The 21451-nt window shown below is 42.1% G+C and overlaps 1 protein-coding gene across 1 annotated transcript in view; it reads left to right on the forward strand.

The window, feature by feature from the left end:
- LOC103731891 (maestro heat-like repeat-containing protein family member 7) overlaps window positions 1–21451 on the forward strand; it is a 69448-nt gene that overhangs the window by 35539 nt on the left and 12458 nt on the right. The window contains exons 11-15 of the mRNA XM_017797430.1: window positions 5209–5363; window positions 13495–13636; window positions 14106–14272; window positions 14725–14862; window positions 14957–15071. Of these exons, the coding sequence (XP_017652919.1) occupies window positions 5209–5363; window positions 13495–13636; window positions 14106–14272; window positions 14725–14862; window positions 14957–15071 (717 nt within the window). The remainder of the gene's footprint in view (window positions 1–5208; window positions 5364–13494; window positions 13637–14105; window positions 14273–14724; window positions 14863–14956; window positions 15072–21451) is intronic.

Here is a 21451-nt window from a genome sequence, read left to right on the forward strand (position 1 = left end):
TATTTTTCTTTTAGAAATCCATTATTCCCTGGACTTTCCAGCATTAATTCTATTTAACTACTTCTCACTATGTCTAAAATATCTTTCATTAAAATATCTTTCATTAATAGTGATGCATCTGAACTAGGATGATTAAAGGATTTCAATAAAGGCGGTGATAGTGTTGCCAAGGACACCAGGTGCTTTCCGGGCCCCCAGGAAGCCCAAGATACAGTGACAGAAAAATAATAGCAAGTAAAAGCATGCCAAGTACACTGCATGTTTTTTAGCACAACCAATTCCAAGAGGCAACCTTCCTTGAAGTTCCAGCCTCAACCCATGGAGGATCTCACGCGGGCTTCATTGGAGATGGTGTGACACCACAGTTATACCTTCATTTAGTTTCTTTCTGTTACCCCTTGGGTTCATTTCTTCAGATTTTTGTATTGCTTCAAGAATTCTCTGAAGGGCTGGTTTTGTGGACATGAATTCTTTCAGCCTATTTATGTCATGGAAGATTTTTCTTTCCCCTTCACCTATAATAGACATTTTGGCTTGGTAAAGTATTCTGGGTTGGCATCTGCGGTCATTTAGAACTGGGAATACTTTGGCTCTTCTGGCTTTCATAATTTGCACTGAAAAGTCAGCTGTAATTCTGATGGGTTTTCCTTTATATGTGACTTGTTGTTTTTCTTTTGCAGTTTTCAATATTGTCTCTTTGTTCTGTATGTTTAGTGTTTTTACTATGATGTGCCATGGAGAGTTTCTTTTCTGGTCCTCTCTATTTGGTGTTCTATGTGCTTCTTGTATTTGTATGGCATGTCTTTCTTTAATTTGGGAAATTTTCTTCTACAATCCTGTTGAAGATCTGGTCCATACTGTATCCTAAGATTCTTCTCCTTCCTCTATGCCTATGATGCGTAACTTTGGTCTTTTTATGGTGTCATGTATTTGCTTCATATTCCATTCCTGTGTTTTCTTACATTTTTTATAATTTTTGCTTGAGTGGTCTAATTCCTCAACTTTATCTTCCAGTCTTGATATTCTGTTTTCCATTTCATTCATTCTATTGGTGAGGCTTTCTCCTTCATTTCTAATTGGCTTAGAGAGTGTTTCACTTCTTTCTTCATTTCAGCCTGAGTATTCTTCAATATTTCTAAGTCTTCTGACTTCACTCAGAAATTTATCCCTATCTTCTTTCAGTTCTTTGACTTCTTGTTTGTGTGTTCTTTAAATTCATTGAATTCTTTTATCATGTTTATAAATGTTCTTTTGAATTCCATGTCCTGTATTATCTCTAGGGGGTTCTCATTGTACACCTACTCTACAGGACTGTTGGTACTTGGTGGAGACATATTATTTAGGTTTTTCATGTTATTATATTTTCACTGTGACTTTGGCATGCACATTTCTTTTTTAGTTTGTGATTTTTGTGTGTGACTCGAGCCTTCCTTTGTTGAGTTTAGGTCTGTTTCTGTTTGTATACTTTATGTGTCTTTGTTGTTTAATTATTGGGTATGAAAAGCTGATTGGTCTAGACTTCAGGTTCTGTCTTTTGATTTTATATTGAAGGGGCCAGATGGTTTTAATCCTGCTGTTCAGGAGTTCCCACAGAGGCCCAAGTCAGATGAAGATCAGATGCTCTTTGGCTTCCTCCCAAGGTCTGGGTCCCTCTAGTCAGCAGGCACAGTACAATTTTGGAGGCTTGCAGGGAAGGTTGCTGGCCTCAGGAATCCCAGGCAGGTTGGGGGTGGGGCAGCCAGAGAAGGCTGGTCTCAGTTGGGCAAAAGCGAGTTGGGGGAGGGGGCAGGCTTTGAGGGCTCTAGGGGACTAGACTGAAGAATTGGGTTGGTCTGGGTACAAAGGATCAGGAAGCAGTGGGGGATCTGGGCCACAAGGGTAGTCCAAAGGTCTGGGGTGCCAAGAGAAGAAGTGGGCCAGTGCCCTGCTAGAAGGAGAAATTGGTTGTCTATTTGTTTATTTTTATTTTATGTGTATGAGTGTTTTTGTCTGCATGTATGTGAGTGTATTATGGGAATTAACCACAGACTGACCTGGCCCATACAGAAGACTCAGGATGCAGAAGAAATTATTCTTTAGTACACGTGGGCCCCAGACTGGGCAAAACCTGCTCCAGAGAAACTGAGGCACAGACCAGAAATACATACAGAGTTTTATAGGATTTTTCGCTTCATCCCTTGGTAGTAATCATATTAGTGGATTTGAGACTGCCAGCACAGTTGTATACGTGCCCCTTAGGTTATTATAGGAAATTTAGAGAGTCAGTGTTTTGTAAAGAAGAAGAAATTTTAGGCAAGTGTGGGGTTGTGACACTTCCCAAGGATATGCTGATGCCAGTACAAGCTTAACTATTTTAACAAATAAGACACATGGTAGCAGGTGCTTCCTTAAAGGCCATTATAAGAGGCAGCACTTTTCAAGGTACTCACAGCCTGTGGTTTTTGTGGCTGTCTGCTTTGTCTTATCTCAGCCTGAGAATGAGCTCAGAGTGACCTTTACGACTTAAGTGCAAGCAGAAGCTTCCAAAGTCCTGTTACTTCCACATATATTAACAAGCATACCAATTATCAGGAGTATATAAGGTTCTTGTCAAATACATTTGTTAGTACTTACTCATCTATCATACAGAACCAAGTTCATTAGGTGAATTTTCCTCAAGGCATGCATACAATGCCCACAGAGGCCAGAAGAGGGTGACAGATCCCCTTGGAACTGGAATTGTTAACCTCCATATGGGTTCTGGAAACTGAGCCCAAGTCCTCTGAAAGAGCAGCCAGAGCTTTTAATCACTGCGCCACCTCTCCAGCCCTTATTATGTTATGTTTAATTATGTGTATATGTGTATCTCTATGTGGGAGTATATTGAATGTAAGCACAGGTGCCTGTGGAGTCTGGAGAGGGCATCAGATCCCCTGAAGTTGCAGTTATAGGCAGTTGTGAACCACCTGATTGATGTGTATGCTGGGAACTAAACTTAGGTTCTCTGGAAGAGCATAATGTGCTCTTAACTTAGACATCTCTCCAGCCCTTATTATTTTTATTTTTTCATAGTAAGGATATTTAAAATAAATTTTCTTGGATTTAACACATTGATATTAGTTCTCATCCCATGCTGTATAATGGATATCCTGAGTTTGTTTCTCCTACCTAACTGAAATTTTGTACCCATATCTTTCCAGTTCTTCCCACTCGTAGCCCCTGCTGTGGGTTTGACTTTTTCAGAGTCCACATCTAAGTGACATCATGGGCCATGCAACAGAATTGTCTTTGTGTGTTTGGCTTACTTGATGTCCTCCATTCATGTGTTTGGCTTACTTGATTCATGTGTTTGGCTTACTTGATGTCCTCCATTCATTTATACTGCTGCAAATGGCAGAGTTCCTTCTTTTTTAGGCTGAATAGTATTCCGTTGTTTATGTAGAACACATTTTCTTTATTATTTCATCAGCAAATGGACACTTAGTTGTTTCTACTTTTTGGAAGTTGTGAATAGTGCTGCATACACAGGAGTATAGATATGTCTAATATACTGACTTGGTTTCCCTTCAATAGATCCTGAGGTATAGGACTGCAGATCATCTGGTAGTTCTAGTTTCCATTTTCTGAAGCACTTTCATATTGATTTCACAGTAGCTGTACCAGTGAGCACTCCTGCTAACAGTACAAAGTTGGAGCACTGTTTTTATTAAGGAGTTCTTCCTCATAGTGAACTAGACTCCTCTCCCCTCCCCATAGCTTGTAGTCACTATGAAGGTGATGTGGAATTCAGTTAATATTTAGGTTTTGTTATTGCCAGGTCACAAGCCTTGGGCTTGCCTCATTTGCATGTTATTCTATTTATTTTTAAAATATTTTACTTATGGGGCTGGAGAGGTGGCTCAGCGGTTAAGAACACTGGCTGTTCTTGCAGAAGACCCAGGTTCAAATCCCAGCACCCACATGGCAGCTAACAACTGTCTGTAACTCCGGTTCCAGGGGATCCAACAGCCTCTTCTGTCCTCCAGGGGCATTGCATGACATGGGTGCTCTTACCTACATGCAGGCAATACACGCATACACATAAAAATAACAAAATAAAAAATTTACTTATTATTTTTACATGCATGAATGTATTGCCTACATGTATGTAGGGGCACCTGTGTCACGCAATGCCCATGGAGGTCAGAAGAGGGTGTCAGATCCCCTGGAACTGGAGTTACGGATGGTTGTTAGCTGGCATGTGGATGCTGGGAACCAAACCCAGGTCCTCTGCAAGAGCAGTCAGTACTTTTAATCTTTAAGTTATCTCTCTAGCCCCATGCTATCTTATTTAATCTTATCACAGGTCTATCAGGAAGTGATTGCAATCATTTTAGAAATGGGAAAAGATGGAGCCAGTGAGATAGCTTAGTGGATGAAGGTGCTTGCCACCAAGCCTAATGACTTGAGTTCAATCCTCACAACCCACAGGGTGGAAGGAGAGAACAGATTTCAACAAGTTGTCCTCTGACCTCCATGCTCACACCATGGCATGTGCGTCCCACCTTATCCCACGTGTACACACACACACACACACACACACACACACACACACACACACAGAGAGAGAGATTAAATAAATAAATTAGTATAAAGAAATGGTGAAAGGCTCAAATAGGCCACAAGCCTTGGCAATGAGGTTTCCGAGTACTTCTGTGACAGGTACTGTTTGAACTAATTCTGCTGCATAGGTATGTGTAATTGTCCTTGTTTTCTATGTGAGGACATGAGACTCAGGAAGGATGAAAATATTGCTCAAAGTCACACAGATAGTGAGTTGGGAGGTGACATTTGAGTCCAAGTAGTATGGTGACTCCAGAGTCCATGCTGTTCACCACAAGGCCACCTCTGCTCCACACACTGGTAAACAGATGGACTTTCCATTCCTTCCGTCCATGGTGGTCTTCCCAGGCAGCAAGACTATGTCCCTGTCCTCCCTTTCCCAAGTAATTTATTCTTCACCACATGGCTTCCAGACATGGTCTAGCCCTCCCTGGCTGCTTTCTATCTACCCCTCTGAGAGTATAGGTCCATGGTCCTCTGGGAGAGGCTGGCCGTGTCAGGGTACAGTGGAACAGTCCTACTACTATGTAATATACCACGTGCAGCTCCACATTTGGTGCTTGGTTGTGTGACTCCCACTCAGCTGGTGGTATTGTTCAGAAAGTACCTGCCCTCCTGTCATTTAAGGTGTCAGAAATCATCCAGTTTATTTACTACCATGTGGACAGAATCACCGATATAACTGCCCAGAATATTATAAAGAAGATCTTCCAAGTCCTGGTCCAATCCTACACAGATGAAGTTATCCTGACACTGTTCAAGATAGAGGACCAGACACAAAGGTAAGCCAGTCTGTCAGCTGCAGACTTACGAGTCACTAGCAGGCTTTTAATGAGCTTATCCCTGTGTGTATGTGGGCGTATATGTTCATCTGAGTGCCTGTGTATACATGTGTTTGGAGGCTAGAGATGACTTTGAGTCAGTCTTCCTTAGTCATACTTCACTTTTTTTTTTTTGAGACAGGGTCTCTCACTAAACCTGGAGCTTATCAATTTGGCTTGGTTGGCTGGCCAGCAGGCTCCAGGGATCTGCGTGTCTTTGCCTCCCCAGTGCTGGGGTTACAGATGTGTGCTACTGCATCCCTTTTTTGTGTGGTTGCTGGGTATCCAACTCAGGTCCTTGCGCTTGTGTAACAAGTACTTTACCAACTGAGCCATCTTCATAGCCCCAGCTTAGTTTTAAGGTGTATTCAATATTTAGTATTTGGGATATAGTGATTCTAAGAGTAGTCAGCTTTATTGCAGAAAATTTGGAAAGCATGTAAAATTTAGAAAAACCAAAGCAAAAAAAAGATTAAATCAGCCAAAAGTACCCTCTGCTATCACTTGAGTATAATTTAGATTTTTACCTACCTTTTGAAAGTGGTGTTTCTTTAAAAAAATGTGTATATAAAATTAAGCTCATACTATATCTCCCAATTTGTGCATTTTCACTTAATGTTTTATTATGGCATTTACTAAGTTAAAATCCTTTAATAAGCAACATTTTAATGGCTTCCTGATCTTAAATTATATGGACATACTATGTTATAATTTTCTTTTTTAAATAAAAAGCTAATATACATGAAGTAAAATTCATCCTTGTGATGTATATGAATTTTCTAAAATGCATGGTCATAATAATCATTACCAACCAATCATTACTAATCATTACAACCAAGAGGGCATGTCCACAGCATCCCTGCCACTGCTTCCTCTGTGCTGCCTTTCTAAGGTCAGCTCTTTCCTGTATCTACAGCTGGTCTGTTTTCTATCCTTGAAGTTTTGCCTTTTGCAGAGTGCTGTGTACCTTGAAACATATAACATGTAGATGGATTCGCAGGAAAAGTTATCTTATACCAAGCCTGATGACCTGAGTTTGAGTCCCAGGACCTATCTGGTGGAAGGAAAGAACAGACTCCTGCAAGTTGTCCTCTGATTTCTACATGCACACCATGGCACACACCACACACACACACACACACACACACACACACACACACACACACACACACAAATTTAAGAGTAACTGAAAGGTTAAAAAAGAAATTTCCTTTCTATTTGTAGTTTGTTCAGAGTATTTATCATGACTGGAAATTAAATTTAGTCAAAAAATTTTACTGTATCTATTAAATAATTATGTGGTTTTCTTTTTCATCTTGTTAATATGACAAATTGAATTTTTTTAAAACTAAGGAACCACTTACCCTTCTGTCCTTTTATTTTATTTTTTAAAAATTTTTAAATATTTTTCTACTATTTTTATTTTATGTGTATGTGTGTATTGCCTGCATGTAGGTAAGTGCACCCATGTTGTACATGTTGTGCAATGCCCGCAGAGGACAGAAGAGGCCGTCGGATCCCCTGGATCCCCTGGAACTGGAGTTATGGACAGTTGTTAGCTGCTATGTGGGTGCTGGGATTCAAACCTGGATCTTCTGCAAGAAGAGTCAGTGTTCTTAACCACCGAGCCATTTCTCCAGTCCCTGTTCTTTTATTTTAACTAATATGTGTCAATATATCTAAAATAGATTTCTTTTATATAGCATATAGTTAGATCTTGTGGAGTGTTTTGGTTGTTATATGTTAACCCTTAGATCATATGTTTTTATCCAATCTGAAAATCTCTGTCTTCTAATTATTATATTTAGACTATTTACAATTAATGTAATTAATATTATATTTGGATTTATGCTCCATTTATGTTTAATTTCCAGTTTGTCTGTCTGTTTTGTGTGTCTACATTCCCCTTTCCCATATCCTTTTGTATTATTTGAATTCTTTTAGGTATTCCAGCTTTATTTACCCATACATTTATTGGATTAAAATTTAACTTTATTGGGACATTGAGAATTTACATACCTATACTTTCATAGTCTCACAGCTAATATTTATAACTTCAAGAAGAGGTTTCAGCACACAGCACCCTTTGTCTTCCCTGCTTCATCTCATAGTTGCCATTTGCATCACATTTACATATATTAAAGAAATTGCTGGCAGTTAGACTTCTTTCAACAGTATGCATATTTTTATTTTTTAATATTTTATTTATGTACTTCTAAATTTTATGTGTTTGAGTGTATTGCTTGCATGTGTGTAAGTGTACCTGTGTCCTGCAATACCTGTGGAGGTCAGAAGGTGTTGGATTCCCCTGGAACTGGAGTTACAGATGGTTGTTAGCCACCAAGTGGGTCCTGGGAATCGAGTCCCAGTCCTGTGCAAGAGCAGTCAATGCTCTTAACTGCTGAGCCGTCTCTCTAGCCCCCCAGATTAAATTTTTTCATTAAAATTTTATTGAGAGTTAGGCATGGCGTATGCCTTTAATCCTAGTACTCAGGGGACAGAGGCAGATCTCTGTGAGATTGAGACCAGCATGGTCTATATAGAAAGTTCCAGGCCAGCTGGGGCTACAGGGAGACCCTGTCGCAAAAAAACCAAAAAGAAAAATTTATTGCAAACATATCTTTGGGTAACAAGTTTTCTTTCATATGAACTGTTTCATATTTTATCTTCATTTCTAAAGATTGTTTTCACTAAACATAGAATTCTAGGCTGACAATTCTGCCCTTTTAACATGTAATCCTTTGTCTTGAGATTATTTAAGCCTTATTCTATACCTGGGCAACTCAGGAATGGTTGTGGGGTTTATGTTGTCTCACATATATTGTTAGGGAGTCCCTTCCTCTTGCTTTCTTCTAAGAGTTCCCTCACTTGTTGCTTCCCAGGGACCTCTTCTCAGCTTCTCTGTCTAGAAAGCTTGATTTATACCAAGAGTTTAAGCTCTCTTTGCTGATACATTGCACAGTTGCCTTCAGGGTAATGAAGTTAAAAAAAAAAAAAAAGAACTAGAAAACAACAGCTATAGGGCTGGAGAGATGGCTCAGAAGTTAAGAGCACTGGCTGCTTTTGCAGAGGACTCAGGTTTGATTCCCAGCACCCACACGGCAGCTAACAACTGCCCATAACTCCAGTTCCAGGGGAATCCGTTGCCTTCTTCTGACCTCCATGAGCATTGCATGACATGGATGCATGTACATACATGCAGGCAATATACACACAAAATAAAAATAATAGTAATAAAAAATAAAACAATAGCCGTAGCAAAAATAATATGGAGGTGCTAGGATGTGGTCCAGTGGTAGAGGCCTTGCCAGGCTTATACAAAGCTCTGGGGTTTGATCCCTAGCACCACACACACTAACACACATAGGTTAGAAAAAGAAAACAAATCTCCAACAGTAGTGAGTTCTTCCTTACCCCCGTTTACCAAGCCACATATCTCTGTTAAATATCTACATTTTAGCTGCACTCCTTCCTCCCTTCAGCTCTGCAACTGGAGTCACCCTGACAGGGCTGGGAGAGAGAACAAAGGAATAAAGAGTCCACTCAAGCTGTCTGACTCATAGGGTCCCATTTTCCTACTGCTCCAGGGAGACAGAATTTAGCCAGAGGCTTTGTTGCCTGTGTCTGTTACATAGTTTTGTACTGGGGTCACATGCAGGTCAAAGTTGGGAGATAAAAGAGAAAAGAAATAAAAATCTGAGACACTCAACAGGAATATTTTTCTCTATTTTGGCTTTCCTCTCCAATATGCCTGCTATTTTTAATTTTTCAGAATCGAATCTAACTTGTGTTTTGTAAATTAGATTAATATCGTATTATCCAGGTTTCTGTATCCTTGTTGATTTCTATCTGTGTGTCTACCAACTACTGAGAAAGGCGTCATGAAATCCTTTGTGTTTTATAGTGTTTTTAGTTTTAATAACTGGGAGAGTTAGGCTAGAGTGGGCTTGCTTGGTCTTGGTCAGTAAGGGAAATTAAAGTTGCTCATTGTTAATTTCTAATAGATTCTTTTTTTTAAATCATATTGGAATTTTAATAGAGAACTGCAAGCTCATAAACACTATATGAAACACAAATCCAGAACATTCTCCAAGCTGCAGTTGAAAGCAAATAACTTTTGAATTTGAAACAAGAGAGTAAAAGGCAGGCTGGGCCATTTAGGACCTGTTCCTTGTGGATGAAATTACATTATTTCCCAGAAGTTCAGTTTCCTTACTTATGCTTTGGAGAAATGAGCGCTGGGAAAGGCAGTCTCAGGTGCCCAAAGAATAGACCTGGGGCCCGCTGTTCCTTTCTGAAAGACACGGCTGGGGTTCAGCTTATCGTATTGGCTGGGAAGATCCCTGTGGCAAATTCAGTGCATGCTTTTTGCTGAGTAGACACGGGTCACATGGTACCTGGTAGGGCAGTAAACCTCTTGTGGCACCAGAGAGGGGCACACATAGTTTCAGTGCTGGGAACTGAACCCAGAACTTGTGCGTGCTAGGCAGGCATTCTACCGAATCTATCTTTTCCTTCCAATCTATCTTGTCCTTCCTTCCTTCCTTCCTTCCTTCCTTCCTTCCTTCCTTCCTTCTTTCCTTCCTTCTTTCTCTCCAAACTTTTGCCTGTCTTTCATTTCTTTCTTTCTTTCTTTCTTTCTTTCTTTCTTTCTTTCTTTCTTTCTTTCTTTCTTTCTTTCTTTCTTTCTTTCTGTATGTGTGGTGATAGGGTCTTGTCCTTTAGCCTTGGCTAGCCTGGAACTCAATATGTAGACCAGGCTGGCCTTGGCTGACATTATAGGTGTGCAGCACTACACACAGCTTTCTTCCGTTTTCTTCCCTCTTTCTGTTTGGACATTTCTTTTTTGTATTTCTTCCTCTTTTTACAAAACCATTGGCTTATCTGTTTATCTATGATGCTGAATTCAAAGAAGAGCGACAGGTAATTTGTACCGTGGGGCATTTTCTTAATTGAAACTTTGCCCACAGAGTGTCTGTGAGGGATCTGCTGACCAATGTCTTCCTGGGACACATCATCACATCTTGTTTTGTTTCCTCCTCTTGTTTCTCCTCCTTTTTTTGGCTCCTCCTTCCCTCCATTTCAGTTCTTGCTTTGCTTCATGTTCACCGGGGTTCCTGTTGGATTGCTCTGGACTGTGGGCACACTGACTATCTGGTTGATTTTGTATGACAAGATTCCAAGTTTCTGATTTGGTTAGAGTTGTCATCAGCATCCAGCCTTTGGTTCATGATTGCTTTGCTTTGAGTCTTCTCTCTTAAAGGTTCTGTTTTTAGAGACAAAACCCAACCGTAGTACTTCAAGGTTTTATCCAAGAAAAGTCATTTCTAGACATCTAAGTTCCAGGAGGTTGACTGCATTCTTGTGAGTTCTGAAGTGGAGGAGGTATCTTCCCCTTCCTAATAGAGTCTTATCATGCTAGGGAAGATTTCATTTTATATGCTGAACTTTTTAAAAATAAAGAATCAACTTTAAATTTCACCAAATATTATCACATATACAAGGACACAATTCTAAAATTCTTTAGCAATTTCGTCTCCAGTGGTTAGATATTTTGATATTCTTTTTCTTTCTTCTTTCTTTTGGGAATGGTAATTGGAGAACTTGATCTTAAACTCTCCTTTTTGGAATATGTTAAGATTTTTAGTGAGTGTGTATGGACTAGGAAGGTTATGGTTATCAATTTTGCTCTATATTTAACATTTGAAATAAAATTTATATTTCCTACTACATGTAAAATTATACCAGGCTGATTAATGAATTTATTTCTGCTTATATGATCTGTCAAATTCTTTTTTCTTTGTTGTTGGGTTTTTTTTATTGTTTGTTTGTTTGTTTGTCTGTTTGTTTGTTTGTTTTGAGACAAGATCTCCTTGCAGCCCCAGCTGGCCTGGAACTTGCTATGTAGACCTGGGCTCAGTTTCACAGAGATCCACTTGCCTCTGCTTCTGCCTCCTGAGAGCTGGGATTAAAGGTATCTGCTACCATGTCTTGAAAGATTTATTTATTTTTATTTATGTGTATGAGTGTTTTGCTTGCATGTATGTATAAGCACCACATGTATACATTGCCTGCAGAGGCCAGAAGAGGGCATTGGATTCTCTGCAACTGGAGTTATGGACAGTTGTTAGCTGCCATTTGGGTGCTGGGAACTAACTCCAGTTCTCTGCAAGAGCAGCCAGTGCTCTTAGCCACTGAGTCATTTCTTTGGCCCTGATCTGTCAATCAATTCTTGATGTTGTATTGATAGGTCTCACTTAGCTTGTTAGAGCTGCAGATCAGCCTCTTAAATTGTTTTATAATGTTCCATTATTCAATTATTCCGATATTTATCTTACCAAGTCTTTTGCCAATTGCTATTTGTTTTCAGTTTTTCCTATTGTTACAGTGTTGTCATAAACATTCTTATATTAATGTAATGTTTGGATTTATGGGCATACTTACCATTTTATTCATGTACCAACCTTCTTGAATTTCATACTTTCCTTATTAAATTGTTTTTCTTCTCCCTTAAAGTCTGTTCTTTAGGACCTTATCCTCCAGTAAGTCTGCCCATCAAACCATCCGTGTATCCCTAAAGGAAGTCTGCCTTACACAACAGATTTCCTGGGAAACCTGAAGGTTGGCTTTTCTTTTTATTCAACACTTGGAGGACTGACCGCTTATCTCCTGCTTTCTGCTGTTGCTGTTGGCAAGCTGCTGTCAGTCTAACTTCCGTCGTTCCTCGTCGTTCTTTTCTTCGTCCCTAGGGCACCCAAGTGTCATGTTGCCAGCACTGAAATACGCTCTTTTTAAAAAATTGTATTATTTATTTATTATTTACTTAATGTGTGTGCGTGTTTGTGCTCACACGTGCTAGTGCTATGGCATGCGTGGAAGCTAGAGGACAATTGTGGAATTGTTCTCTCCTTCGACTATGGATTCTAGGCAGGCTGTTGTACTTGGTGGCACCTTTACCAGCTGAGCTATCTCACCAGTCCCACACCCTCTTTCCTTGCCTCTTATCTCCTTGTCGCTCTCTCCTGATGTTTCAAAAAGGCCACCGTGACTCCTGGAGGACATTATAATGAGTTTGCTTCAAACTTCATTGTTCCTTGGAGAAAATACTTTCCAGACATTTGCTTTTGTTTTGCATGTGGTTTTGTCAGATCCATATGTGAGAAGATATCCAGGTGAAGGAAAGACATTTGTAGGAGTTCAGAGGAGGGTGTGAGGTACAGAGCTGGATGGGTGTTGTGAAGGGAGGCTGTCAGACCTGGCCTCAAAGTGGCATGGTCACCTGGGGCATTGCAGGCTGGAGGGGGAGTCTGGAAGACAGATTTGTTTTCTTTTTCATTTCAATTTAAGTTTTTGATTTGTTTACGTGTATGGGTGTTCTGCCTGCATGTATCTAGGTGCACCACATGTGTGCAATGCCTGTGGAGGCCAGAACAGGCTATCAGATCCCCTAGAATTTGAGTTTCTCATGGTTGTTAGCCACTATGTAGGTGCTGAGATTTGAATACAAGAGCAGCAAGTGCTCTTAACCACTGAGCCATCTCTCCAGCCTTTTTTTTTTTTGTCTTTTTTGAGATGGGGTCTCATGTAGCTCAGGCTGGCCTCAAACTACCTATGTAATTTGAGGATGACCTTGAACTACTCTTGCCTCCACCTCTGAGGTGCTTGGATTACAGGTGTAGGCCACCATGTCCGGTTCATGGGTTACTGGAGACTGAACCAGGGCCTCATGTACTCTGCTAACTTATCTGTGTTCCCAGATTCAGATGCATTGTTGGTGGGGATAGGGAGAGCTTAGACCTGGCCACACGGTCAGGACACTGAAGGGCAATCAACGAGCTTTGGTCTCAGATTTTTTCAGGCTCATAGGCTAAGTGAACATTTTCGTATTTCTCTATGTGCAAGATAACAGGGAACAGAGAAGTCTAGAGGTGACAAATAGTGAAAGGGATAAAAGAAGTGAGGGGGTCACGAAGGGGAGATTCGAAGAAGGAAGCAAGCAGGAAGACTAGGCAAAGGAGCCAGGGTCCTTCCCCTGGAAGCCTGGTAGAGAGTGGGTTGCCTGTAATTGTATTGGTGGCTTCTGACTCTGCAGAGGGATGTGCAAGCCCTGGGAAATCCTGGCATCCTTTCCGAAAGGCTACTGCGTGATCATGGAATATCTGCTGCAGAGGCTGATTCCATCCCAGGCACTGAAGGACCAGGAGCCCAGTGAATCAGAGATCTCCCCACCAATTGTATGGAGGAGTGGGGTGGAGGGGTGGATTTGACGGGTGGGGGCTGGGTTAGAAACCCACTGGGGCTGGGGTTGTACTAGTTTGAGCTCTGTGGACCATTTAGGGGCCAGTGTTCAGTTGAACATTTTAGTACAAGACTCTCCTGCTTGGGTTAGAGGGAGGGTTTCTAGTCAGTTGCCTTTTCTGGGACAGAAGAACATGTTCTCATGGGTGCACTGAGGAAAGACAGACACTCTAGGCCCTCCTGAACTCTCAAGGACAGTGAGAGACTAAAGCAGTTCCACAGTTATAGAAGTACATAAAGCCATTCTAGAAACAGCCTGGCTCATTAGTCCTTAAGTGCTGTCAGCACCAGAGACGTCACTGAGCAAGCCTGACAGGGTGAGGGGTTGTAGAAAGAATTTCCTGGTGATAGGACTTGTGAGAGATAACAAAGACACTGGCATTCTCATTCTCCTCTCTTCTCCAGGCCACCAGGGCCATCCATGAGCTGCTGATGGTACAGAGTCAACGGCTGGAACTTCAGTCCTTCTTCGCCTCCCTGTTCATCATGTTGCTGTTCCAGATCTCCTTCCTGGTGACTCAGAGAAGTGCTGGAACCCAGTTCCAGCAGCATGAATGTATGGACATCCTGAGGTACCTGGGCCAGTGTGCTAGTGACTATGCTCTGGGCACCAGCATGTTGGCACCCTCACCCAGTGTGGCTCCAGCCTGCTGGGCACAGCCCCTTTTCACACCCTCCTGTGTTTGGTGTATTGATCATATGTCACCCTAGACTTTCTCCAATATTCTCTCTAAATATAAGTCCTTAGGTGGATTCACGTTCTACACTAAAGTGAAATCAAAATGAGATGCCTGGGCCCACAAATCTGAATTCTATTCTCTCTTCCTCTGCAGACTTCCTGTGTCACTTCAGAAACCATGCACCCCTTGTTTGTCTCATTTGTGAGATGTTGTACTGGGTCTTTAAGGGTTGTCCCAAGGCCAGGAGTTCCTAATTCACAGGGTGACGGGAGTCCCATATGGGGTCAGGAGGGCAAGGGAATGGGTGGTGATGTCTCCCTACCTGCCTCCTGCTCTGTCCCCAGATCTTCTGTAGAGGCCTTGAAGACCTTGCTACGCAGCTCAGGGTATGTGGACCACATGACTTATATTCAAACGCTTGGAGGTTGGGAGCTGCTTGTCAATTCCAAGAGGCACTATGATGGAGTCACTCTGGTGGCCAGGTGAGCTGTGCCCAGCCCCTGCCTGGAGGACTTTTATGCTTTTAGTCCTTTCTTGTGGTCTGGGCCTCATTCTGAGCACCTGCTGTCATCACAGGTCTCTGGTTGTCAAGAACTGCTGGCACAACCGTCCTGTCTTCAGTCTCCTCATCTGGACTCTCCAGGACCCAGACTGTGTCAATTACTTCACAGCCCTGGTGTTTCTGACCGAGGTAACTGGAGTTGGCTGGGCAGACGGCAGTAGGGACAGCAGCCATTGCCAGGTCCTCCTGTAGAAGGTCACAGGGACCAGAGTGGCCTGGTCTGTCCCTGCCCATGGAAGGGCTAAGAAACATGGCTGATAATGCTTATAGGTTTCCTAGAGTCATAGACCTTGATCCTACTTGAATCTCAAGACTGGGACTCTGCCCCGACTTTGTGGAACAGCACTTCTCTCTCTTCCAGTGACTTCAGCTTTGACTAGCCATTTAAATCAGCACCCCTGATTCACTCTATAATTCAGTCATCTGACAGGAAAAAATGTGTAGAGAATTTTTAAAAAATGGAACCATATATAAAATTTACAAAATCATTAATCATCACAGCACCTAGAGATAACCACTTTCTACTTTTGCCTGTATGAAGATATGTGTGTGCACATGTGTGTGCATGTGTACATGTGTACATGTGCCTGTGTTTATGTGTGTGTATGTGTGTACATATGTGTGTGCATGTATTTGTGTGTGTGTGTGTGTGTGTGTGTGTGCATGTGTATGTGTATGGAGGTCAGAGAACAACTTGCTTGAGTCAGTCCTCTCTTTCTACCATGTGGGTCCTCAGAGATTGAACCCAGGTTGTCACACTTGGTGACAAGGACCTTTCTTGCTAAGCCATCCTACCTAATTAAAAAGAAATGAAGTAGATTATGTCTGAATGCTGACAGAAGATAATACAGTAGTAATGCTAGGCTATGGACAGATGTTTCATCTGTGATACAGATGTGACATCATGTGACTTTATAGAGATTACAGGAAGGGCATTGGCATCTCTGTTACCAGAATCCTCTACCAGAGGAGGCTTGACTTTGGGAACCCAACAGACCAGACCTGGCTACTCACCCCCAAAAAACTAAACAGAAAAAGTAGTGGTGAGGTAGGAGAGTAATTTATTCAGTTGAGCCATAAAGGAAAGGACCAGAGGACCAAGGTCTTTAGCCACATATTCATGGGATTAACAAGAGCTTTGGTGCTATCAACAAGTGTCTTAGAGTTAGGACAAGAGAGGGAGCATTCATGGTTAAGTCACACTGGTCACACTGTGGTCTTACTGGTCATTAACACAAGATAGTTAGTCAAGATAAGAGAGTTGCTGCTGTCTGGGAGTAGTTTCCGTTCTTGGCAGGAGCTTTATCAGCCAGACCTGGAATTCAGGATGACTGCAGGAGAAGATGCCTCAGAGAGAAGAACAAGTCAGAAAGGCAAGATGGAGCCAGTATCTTCAGGTCCAGGGCTGTAGTGGAGACTTTCAGGTGCTGTTTTGGTGGTCTAGAACAGGTTTTATAACCAAGAAGTTGAGAACCTGTTGATTATGATGTCTCTGCTCTGTAAATCTTGAAAAATATCTTAGTTTTTTTTTTTTTTTTTGGTTTTTTTGCACAGGGTCTCCCTGTTGCTCCAGCTGGCCTGGAACTCACTAGGTAGACCAGGCTGGCTTTGAACTCACATAGATCTGCCTGTCTCTGCCTCACTAGGGCTGGGATTAAAGGTGTGCTACCACGCCCAGCCAGTTTCTGTGTCTTTTCCAGCACAGCTCAAATATCCACTCACCAGGGTCTCCCTGTAGCCCCAGTTGACCTGGAACACACTATGTAGACCAGGCGGGCCTCGAACTCAAAGAGATTCGCCTGCCTCTGCCTCCCAAGTGCTGGGATTAAAGGCGTGTGCCACCACGCCCAGCCTGAAAAAATCTTAGTTACTTTTATCTTGGTTCCTGCAATTGTGAAGAGGGAGTGCTACCAATTTTTTTGTATTTTATTTATTATTTTTATTTTATGTGTATGAGTATATTGCCAGCATGTATGTATGTGCACTTGTGTCATGCAATGCCCACAGATGTCAGAAGAGGGCATTGGATTCTCCTGGAACTGGAGTTATGGATAGTTGTTAGCTGCCATGTGGGTGCTGAGAACTGAATCTTGGTCCTCCAGAAGAGCAGCCTGTGCTCTTAACTACTGAGTCATCTCTCCAGCTCAGTAATACTAGTTTTTAGAGAGATATTCTTTTTTTGTCTTTTTAAAAATTTTATTTGTTATTTTTATTTTATGTGTATGCGTGTATTGTCTGCATGTAGGTAAGTGCACCCATGTCATGCAATGCCCATGGAGGTTAGAAGAGGCTGTTGGATACCCTGGGACTGGAGTTACAAACAGTTGTTAGCTGCCATGTGGGTGCTTGGATTCAGAACCCAGTCTTCTGCAAGAACAATCAGTGTTCCTATCATAATCATCTTAATACCCTCCCCCCCACTGGCACCCTCCTATAGACCCCCCACACACACACTGGAGTCCATATACTCTGTCATCCCTGTTACTGCCCACTGTGTTGTCAGTGCCCTCAGCCATTCTCCCGAGCACGTCCATCTGCTGAGTCTAGTCAGCCTGCCGGTGCTAGCCGGCCAAGACGGACAGTACCTGAAAGGGGGAGTGAGGATTGAAAGAAAAAACGAGACAGAAAAGATACTTGGGAGGGCTGTCAGTAGGGACTGCAGCCCCAGTTTATTTTAGCTCCTCCTTTTTATACAGAACATCAGAGATCTTAACTCAATTAATTTCAACAGCTGTTTTTCCCACCTGTATCTGAGGGTCAAGGAGCGGTCAAATACTTCAAAGGCTTCTTTGACCTTTTTGTCTACCACTATTGCCTCCAGGTCAGATATTGTGAGGCTCTCCATATAAACACATTCCTCCTGATTTGGCAGATTAGGTACTGGTGTGCAGAACACAAACTCAGTAAACAAGCCTGCCACAGCTCAATGTACATAATGGATTAATAGCTCCCAACATCAGCCTATCTAGAGTCCCTTATTTTAGGAAGATCAGCTCTTCCTCATCTAGCACCAATCAGTTGCCAGCATTCCTTTAGATAAGATTGGGGCCTGCTCTTCATTATCCCACCATTATCTATACAGGGTTACTGTCTGCCTCAGTTTGCATGGGACTTGTGTGTGCTGACATCTATGCCATAGAATCATATGAGCAGGTACCCAGGAGCTTGTAGAACTCTGTTTCCATATGGTCATGCACATCCTCCCTGGCTCTTACAATCTTTCTGCCCCCTCTTCTGTGATGGTCCCTGAGCCTTGGGTGGGTGAAATTTAATAAAGGGGTCCTGTCCAAGGACCATTATTTAGCAGACTCTTGATTACTACACTTTGGCCATTTGTGACCTTTTGTGTTCCTGGCCCTCCACTGCATGAAGAAGCTTCATTACTGAGAACTGAGAGATTCATTAGTGTCCTCTTCTTTATCCCTGCTCTGTTTCATGAGACTTAGGTATAGAGGTTGCATTGCAGATGTGTCCCTTAGGCCTGGGCAATTTATAGACAATGTCCATGTGTGACCAGTTGTGGTGCTTGGTATTAGTCTCTGACTGCTGCAAAATAAGCTTCTTTGATGAGTGGTGACCAGGATATTTTTGTGTAAATATAAAGATACATATTTTGCATATAGTAAGAATTCACATTAGTCTAGTGATATGACAGTCTTAGGGTTTTCTCTAAGATCTATGACCACTCCGACCATGTGTATTAGGTTATGTTATAGTACCACACTTGAGTTTCCTCCCTTTGAGTGGGCATTTAGTCAAACTGGGTAGCTGTTGATTGCCTCCAAGATAAAAGTGCCACTACTGCACCAATGACATATGCTGTGCTGGCCATTGATGTGGTTGTTTGGTCTTGAAGCTAGTGCTGGGTCATCCATTGATGTTTTTCCTTGGCACTTTCATAGCGTTCTCCAAAGTGATGAGAGCTCACCTTCCAGGGAGGTGGCTTCCAGGTCAGTTGCAGCTCTGTTTCTCCAAATCCTATGTTGGCTGTATGTTCTGTTTTCAGCAGTAGGGTCTTACCTTCAAGTTCTGGGAGGCCATCAAGGACTGTGGCAGTAGCCTGAATAATTTAAGGAGTCTCTTAGACCACCCTGGCCAACAACTCAAAGGAAGGTATTTCCTGTCTGGCACTGTTTCTTGTCATGTAGCCTTTAGCTATACACATGGACTCATGTAGAGATAATGTATGTATAATTTGTCAGTAGGTTGTTGGACTAATATGGTTGCCTCTGTTTTTTTTTTAAGACTAGCTAGACATTATTTATCTCTCTCCTCTCTCTCACTGTCTAAGCCTCTGCCATGGTTTCCCCATTTAAAGTGTCCCCATTTTCCCCATTTTTCCCTTGATAATACCCGTCTCTTATAGGCCCACCTCTCTTGAGCTCCTTCTTTCCCTTTATCCCCAAGGTTCCTTATATATAGAGCTTCCTCTCCCCTCCCATTTAAATAACCCCATTTTTGTCCATATCTCCCTTAGTAACACCTGTTTCCTGCTGTTCTCTTGCAGGTTCTTTCTTTTCCTTTACTTCCCTGGTTCCTTTTCATTATTCTGGTTCCTGTAGTTATGTCTGGATAATAGAGAGATATTATTTATTTTTGTTTTTAAAAAATTTTATGTGTATGAGTGCTTTGCCTGCATCTAAGTGCACTATGTGTGTGCAATGCCTACAGAGGCCAGAAGAGGGTGTCAGATCCCCTGGGACTGCAGTTACAGACTGTTAGCCACCATGTAAGTGTTGAGAACCGAATCTTGGTCCTCTATAAGAGCAGTCAGTGCTCTTAACAACTAGTGCTCTTAGCCATTTCTCCAGTCCCCAGAGAGTTACTCTTTAAATTTAAAGATTAACATGTCCACACACAGAAATAAGCAGGAATCTGACCCAAAGTTTAAGGCAGCAAAGGAGACAGATGCAAAGTGAAGGCAGAGGTACCAAGCTTTTATTCCAGTTTTAGTTGCCCATCAGGCAACTGTAGGCCCAAGTGAAGGGTCAGTGCATGTGTGTTAACCTGTGCATGTGGGTGTGATATGCTGAGGTCCACATTCGAGGATGCTAGCATATACTTGCTAAGGATGTGAGGATAGTGCATGCAGGATTCAGAACCCTGACAAGCTGGGGATTGGTCAAGTATTGCTGTAATCAGATCACTGAAGAAGCTGTTCAAAAGGAAGATTCCTGGGCCCTTACCCCAGAGGCTTGGATTCAGTAGGTCTGGGGTAAGGCCCCAAAGTCCTCATTTTCTAAAAGCATTCCAGTGATGGCTGTAGTACAGGTAGGCCTTGGACTTTGTTTTGAGAACCAGTACAAATGACAAGTCTATGTGGCAGGAGAGCTATTCTTTCTAGAACATGAGTTTTAAACCTTGGCTGCACATTAGAATCCCATAGGGGACTTTTTTTTAAAATGCTAATGTTTAGCCACATGTCATCCCCTTCCACTAGTGGGTACCTAGTTCTTCAGAATTGCTCTGGGATGGGATCCAGACATTGGTTTGCTTTAAGCTTCCAAGTTTACAGGTGTGTTCTAGAATCAGCTAGCACTGAGGACCACTCTAGAAGGCCCCTCAAATACTGATACCCAACTGAAACAAGCAGACACTGGTACAGGCACCTGCTTGCTGCTACTCTTATTGGAACGTCACGCTAGGGCCAGATGAGCATGTTGGGGATCAGCACTCAGGTAGAGAGATGTGGTGATGCCCATTCTCAGCAACTGAAGGAATTTATCAGTTTTAAAGTGAGAAACAAATGAGGTTAAGCAATAGCTAAGAAAGTGGGCCGAGATCTGTAGGTGAAAGACCATGGCTGTGTATACTCTGGAATATTTTACAGCCCCTTAATGCTCCAGGCTTTCTGTCTTGTTATCTCCATCCACTTCCTGGGATAGTCGCAGGCAAAAGCATTTAAAATAGAAAGGGCTTGTACTTTAATTCAGGGCACTTATGAAATTGAGCCCAAGCACTTGATTTCTTCCTTTGTAAAGGCTAAAATTCAAGCTCAGAGGATTTAAGACATTTTCTCAGCTATTGAGTAAATTAGGGTGAATCTGTCTGGTGGCCAGTCAAAGACAGGAAAACATCTTTGTCATGAGGGCTACATAGTAACATATGTAACAGACAAACATACCTTCATACACCCATGCATGCAAATAGGGGCAAGGATGTACATTTTAAATGTAATTTTTATTATTTTTATTTTATTTTACATATATGAGTGTACTGCCTGCATGCATGTAGTTGTGTAATGCAATGCCTGAAGAGGTCAGAAGAGGGCATCGGATCCTCTGAAATCAGAGTTACAGATGATTGTTAGACATCATGTGGGTGCTGGGAACTGAACTCAGGTCCTTTGCAAGAACAGCCAGTGCTCTTAACTGCCATCTCTCCAGCCCTGTAATTTTTGTCATTTTATTTTTTGGTCTTTTTTGAGACAGGGTCTCCCTGTAGCCCTAGCTGGCCTGGATTTGCTATGGAGACCAGGCTGGCCTTGAACTCACAGAAATCCACCTGCC

The sequence above is a fragment of the Nannospalax galili genome, unplaced genomic scaffold (genome assembly GCF_000622305.1).
Source record: "Nannospalax galili isolate Female #2095 unplaced genomic scaffold, S.galili_v1.0 scaffold113, whole genome shotgun sequence".
In the NCBI taxonomy this organism is placed as follows: domain Eukaryota; kingdom Metazoa; phylum Chordata; class Mammalia; order Rodentia; family Spalacidae; genus Nannospalax; species Nannospalax galili.